At 38.0% G+C, this 5,739-nt stretch overlaps 1 protein-coding gene across 1 annotated transcript; it reads right to left on the reverse strand.

Moving 5' to 3' along the window:
- Positions 1-458: 458 nt before the first annotated feature.
- On the reverse strand, positions 459-4,822 carry FABP7 (fatty acid binding protein 7, brain). The gene is made up of 4 exons (XM_006878984.1): positions 4,734-4,822; positions 4,152-4,324; positions 3,435-3,536; positions 459-509 (listed from the first exon to the last, which is right to left on the reverse strand). Exons 1-4 carry the CDS (start codon positions 4,804-4,806, stop codon positions 459-461), a joined length of 399 nt encoding a protein of 132 aa, XP_006879046.1. The 5' UTR covers positions 4,807-4,822.
- Positions 4,823-5,739: the final 917 nt, after the last annotated feature.

Consider the following 5,739-nt stretch of genomic DNA (forward strand, 5'->3'; position numbering starts at 1 on the left):
AAAAAAAGTGTATAATGTACGTTGGCATGTTAAGAAGTCCAATTTTAAATAAATCTGTTTTGCTTTGCTACAAAAAAACAAAAAACGAGAGAGCTATTACACAGTTTTCAATCAGAATAATGATACAGAAAACCCAACAGTTCTCATGTGTAAGAATTTTATTCCAATTTGATATACACTTGAAAAGAGGATTAAAAAATTCCCTTCATTGTATTAAAGTAATGTAACTTAAAATTTTAAATACAAATTTTAAAACTTGGTGAATTTGTAGCCCAATACTGAACCGTTTGCTTGGAGTAACGTGCTTTGTGTCACTATTTTCCACATCTATATCAAGGATAGCGTTTGAGTTTGTGGTCAGCTGTGCTATTACAATAGCAGGAAAGCACTAAGACTTAAGGGAGTGGAAAAATTGTGGGGGAAAACCCCCTGAAATGAACACAGAAGTCATCATCTTTCTATGCCTTCTCATAGTGGCGAACAGCAACCACATCACCAAAAGTCAGAGTCTGAAAAAATAAAAGGAAAATAAAACTTTTCTACACAAAAATATAAGTAGCTGAGTCATATTTATAATTTAAGCATTGTGAAAAATCAGTGAATTTTTTAATTCTCAAATGTTGCAAAACTATTTCTAAAACCTAAAAACAGAAGAAACTAATATACTTATTAGAGTAAGCACTGTTTACATAAGATGTAAAAAAATGTTCACGTTTGAAGCAAAAATTAAAATTAATATCTCGACTCATGTCTAAGGAATTTATCTTGCTTTAAATTATGAAACGCATCCCCTCCCTCCCACTCTCCCTCCCTCACTACCATTGAGTAGATTCTATCTCATAGCTTACCCACCAGTTGGTTTTTGAGGCTGTAAATCTCAATAAGAAGAGAATACTCATCTTTCTTCCAGGAGGAGCTGGTGGATTCCAGCTTCCAGAGAGGTGCAGCCTTTGTCAGCAGTACTACTAGGCATAGACAATTCCACTCGTTGTATACCATTAAGTTGGAACTAACTAGACTCGATTTGTTGTTAGGTGCCACTGAGTCAAATATGACTCATTGTGACCCTATCTTGTGCCATCTCATCATCTCCAACATACTTTTTTTTTTTTTGAGACCCTTCTCATTTATGGAGCTCTAATCTAGTCTCTTTGGGCATGTTACCAGGAGGGCTCAGTACTTGGAGAAGGACATGATGCTTGAAAAGGTTCCAAGAAGAGATGGATTGCCACAGTAATGGGTAATGAGGGTAGATATGTCAGAGACAGTGTAGCTCAGGATAGGGCAGGGTTCAGAACCTTTGTGCACAGAGTCAATGGCACATAACCACAACATGTCTAGTTTCTGATATACTGTTGTCGAGTCAGTCTGCCTCATGACTAGAAATTGTATATTAGGAGATTACTCATATTTCTAATGTGGAGCATCTGAAGATTCAAACCTCCCACATTAAGACTAGCAGCACAAATCTCTACTTACTGGTCACCAGAGGAATTCCGGTGGCATAGTGCCTTACGTATTGAGCTGCAACTGGAAGATCTATAGTTCACGTTCACCAGCCATCCCTAGGTAGAAAGCTCAACACTTTCTTCCCACTAAGATTTAGTCTCAGAAACCCAGTGGAGTAGCACTGTGAGTCAGAATTTACTCTACCACAATGGGATTTCTTTTTTCCTTTTGTTTTAGTTGTTTGTGTTTTTTTCTGCAGGGACAAATTGAGTGTAAGGAATAATAGATCTCAATCACTTTCCCAGGCATATATTCTAAAACAAGACTACTTACATATTCTAGGCATGAGAGGGACATCATTCTTGGGACGGTGGAAGGGTGGAGGCCAGAACAAGAGAGGAAGACCTTCTATAACATGGATTGATTCAGTAACTGGGGTGATGGGGATAGGTGTGTCAGAGACAATAAGATTTGTACAGGCTAGAATAGATTTTAGGGCTGTGGTACATGGAGTTGCTATGAGTAGCTGGCAACTTGACACATATTAACAACAACAAAATTGGGTAGGCATTCTTGTGGCCTAGTGGTAAGAAGCTGTGCTGCAATCCTGAAGTTCGAATCCACCAGCTGCTCTATGGGAAAAGAATGAGCAGTCTTCTGTGCAGTTAACTGCCTCTGAAAACCTGCCAGAGGGTCAGCTATGGGTCGGTTCTGACTCAGTGGTACACAACACCAATGAAGTGTGTAACAGCGCTTTATAACATTTCAATTTATAACCTAGATAAATGTTAAATAGTCATTAGAAAGTCCAACTCATTTAGCCAAATGGTCTAAGAAATGGTTGTGACAAAGTGAACTAGTTAAAGTAAATGCGACAATAGTATTGCTTTGGGTGTTGTATTTTATCTTGTGAATTTGGTAGTGTGACTCTACTAGGGTCTCCCAGCGAGAAAGATGAGCAATTTCTTTTCATCAAGATTTGGAGCTTTAGGACCTGATGAGTAAGAATACACTAGATGACAATAAGTGTGCACCATGTTGAATTGGTGCCTGAAAGACCAATCGTTCAAATCCACCAGCTCTTCTGCAGGTGAAAGATAGGAAACCTCTTTCCATAAAGATCTGTAACCTCAAAGCTGAAGGAAAGTCATTATGCAATGAAATTCGTCCCATGGCAGTGAGTTTTAAGTTAGATTCTGTACTGAAAGAGTCCTGGGAGCATACTGGTTAAATCCTTGGTTAGTGGTTCAAAACTCACCAAAATTCCAAGTAATAAACATCTGGAGATCTGTTTCCACAAATATTTCAGTCTAAGGAATCCTGTGAGGCAGTTTATCTTATATATAGTCAGTGAGTCCTAATAGCCTCAACTATATACAACATGCAATACTAAAAGTATATGTTCAAAAGGCATCTTAATTCATAGAAAAAAGACTGGAAGGAAAGAAAATTAAAATGGCCCTATCAGGTGAAGGATTTTAGGGAATATTTTTAAATTATGATACTTTCGTATTACATTATAAATTTTTATACTAAATTTATATAAGCTTCATAAAATAAAAATGTTTAAAGAATGCTTATGTAGTTCAGGTGTTATAAAGTAATTTCTTTAGATTCAACAAGCTTCATGTTTGTAGAATAATATCAATCAGCTTTATATTTTCATGATTATTAATATTTATATTCCATTGATTTGGAATCAACTGGGTAGCACATAACAATGAAACTAATTATAGCAAAAAAGATTTTCACCCCTAGTGTTAGAACAATTAACTGCAACATTTTTGTTTCAACTACACTAATTAGAATTGTTTCTAGAGAGAAAGCCAAGGAAAGAATTAACCAGGAATTTACTTAATGACTTTACATATGGTTTAAAATCTTTGCTGGAGCTATAGTTATTAGAGAAGGGAAGGAGGGAGGAAGAGAAGGAGGGAGACAGAAATATGAATGAAAAAGAACTAATACTAGTTACCACTACTCACCATAACCATTTTGCCATCCTTAATTTCTCTTACAAAATTTGTTTCTTTGCCGTCCCATTTCTGTACATGAATGAGTTTGTCTCCATCCAAACTTACAACAGACTGAGATCAACAACAAAATACAAAACATTACAGGAAGTACAAGTAACTAGTGATTTTTTTTGTTAGAGTTGCATAGTTAATAACTGCAATCAATTAATTATTTTATTAGTACCATTCTCTCTATTGCTAGAGATTTACTATTATGTAAACTGTGATAATTGATAATTTGACTAAAATATTTACATCCTGGTGCAAAATTGTTATATATTAGATGTTACAATCCCGACACAATATGCTGCTTTCTGATTAGTTGCCATTATTTTTTAGCAAAGCCTTAAGATATAGCAACGTGCTTATTCAGTCAATCTGAAGCTCTTAAACAGATTAAACAAAGTATAATCTTTCTTTCCGATGAACAGTATTAAATCCTCTCTGAACTATAGTTTTCATAGAAAGGTGAAGAACATTTGGTAAGAGAAAAAAGGATTTGAGGTTCGAGCTATAGCAATTATCTATTGTTCAGAAGATATGTGCATGTTAGATACTGTCTTCCTGTCCTCTTCCCTGAGTTGAAGTAACACAAGCTTACTCTCTTTCCCATAATCTGCAGAAAGAAACAAAGATTCCTTCGTTCCCTCCACTTCCTCCTTGCCAGAGAGAAAAGCTGCCTCTTACCTTACAGTTTCTGTCATCTGCAGTTGTTTCATCAAACTCTTCTCCCAGATGGAAACTGATCTCTGTGTTCTTGAATGTGCTTTGAGTTCTGATCACCACTTTGTCCCCCTCCTGGCTTATGATAACTGTGGGTTTAGTCACATTCCCCACCTGCCTAACAGCAAAGCCCACACCTAAAAAGGAGGAAAAGAAAGCAGTACAGTCAGCTGTAACTTCCAAAGTAGCTCACAAAGCATGAATCTACTTCTGATTCTGGAATAGCGGTTCTAATGTGTAAGTTTAACTTCTGCATGACTTGGCCACTAATCTTGCAATATAACTGAGAACAAATAATATGTGGATTCTGAGGAGGGGAAAAACAATCCCAAAACACAGAAGCCTCAATCCTCCATAGAATAGCAAATGATCCATTATTTAAGGCACATGTCACATTCAGAACCCGTTCAATGAGAAATACTTAGTCTCCTATTGTGGAAATATTGCCTGCTTTTGTCTGTTGCTGATCAGATAGATGGTCGGAAAGGTCTATACAAGTAGTTGAAGCTGCAAGTTAAGAAGACAGCACATGGTATTTTTACCTACCTAAAGCCTTCATGTACTCATCAAAGTTCTGACTGTCTGTCAGCTTCCAGGTAGCACAGAAAGCCTCCACCATTGCTGCCCTTTCCTCCTTTTAGCTTCGAGAAAGAATAAGAGACTGGTGAGAATCTTCAGGTCTTATTCGGCTGTGATTCAGTTGACCCCTTTGCACCTCAGCTGCAGCTCCAGCCTTCTTATTTAGAAAAAAAGCAGGCAGAGAGCCAAATATTTGAATTGCAAACTGCCCCCCACCCAGAGTCTCTCTTTCCAGGAGGCTGGCACAGAGGGAGGGCATGGGAAGGAGGGCTCTGGGGAGGTTCCAATCCTCTTTATGATTGGCTCAGGCCACTAGGTCAGCAGAGTAGGTCGAGTTCCTCCCGACACTCACACTGCAGCCCTTATGTCTGAGAAAGCTCTGCGGGAATTCAATGGAGCTGGAGGCCAGGAACCGGGAAATGAGAGAGGGTCTTTCAGATGCAAGCTTGAAAACTTGGCCAAGGCAATTTCAGACTGTGAGGGAAGAAAAAAAGATGCACAATAGGACTTTCAGATTGATTTCCGCTAATAGCAATGTTGGTTACAAATGAGGACCCCCTTAAAGAAAACCACTGAAATGCTAAGGCTTTTCAGACAAAGAAGGCTGAATGGTATCTTGTATTTTTCTCCTATTTACACAGAGAGCAAAACACAAACTAGAATATGCCAAATTGGGGAGAGAGAGAAAGCAAAGAGGTGTAAATGCATTTGCTGAATTGTGCTGTTCTAAAGCTACTCCAACTGGCTATCAATAATGCTAACTGATTTTGGCCCTTTCCCAAGACAAACTGAGTGAGTGTAAAGATCTCATTGTCCTTTCCTAGAATGTGAGAACCAGATGAAGATGGAAAGGGGGCCAAGGAAGAGTATGGTGAGGGTTCACTAATGATTAGCAAAATGAAAGAATATTCTCCCTTCTTCCCCATCTTCAGCAGATCATAGAACCATGCAGAAAATGTCATTCCTTTAGGAA

Source organism: Elephantulus edwardii, unplaced genomic scaffold (genome assembly GCF_000299155.1).
Source record: "Elephantulus edwardii isolate Elephantulus edwardi_28Jun2011 unplaced genomic scaffold, EleEdw1.0 scaffold00002, whole genome shotgun sequence".
Classification (NCBI taxonomy): Eukaryota; Metazoa; Chordata; class Mammalia; order Macroscelidea; family Macroscelididae; genus Elephantulus; species Elephantulus edwardii.

What these genes read in the sequence shown, in the direction of transcription:
- FABP7 (XM_006878984.1), bottom strand. Translation starts at nt 4,806, where the DNA reads ATGGTGGAGGCTTTCTGTGCTACCTGGAAGCTGACAGACAGTCAGAAC. An exon ending in TGAGTACATGAAGGCTTTAG is followed by an intron (nt 4,325 to 4,733) that starts GTAGGTAAAAAT and finishes CCTCCTTTTTAG; the next exon opens with GTGTGGGCTTTGCTGTTAGG. An exon ending in AGGATGGCAAAATGGTTATG is followed by an intron (nt 510 to 3,434) that starts GTGAGTAGTGGT and finishes TTATTTTTTCAG; the next exon opens with ACTCTGACTTTTGGTGATGT.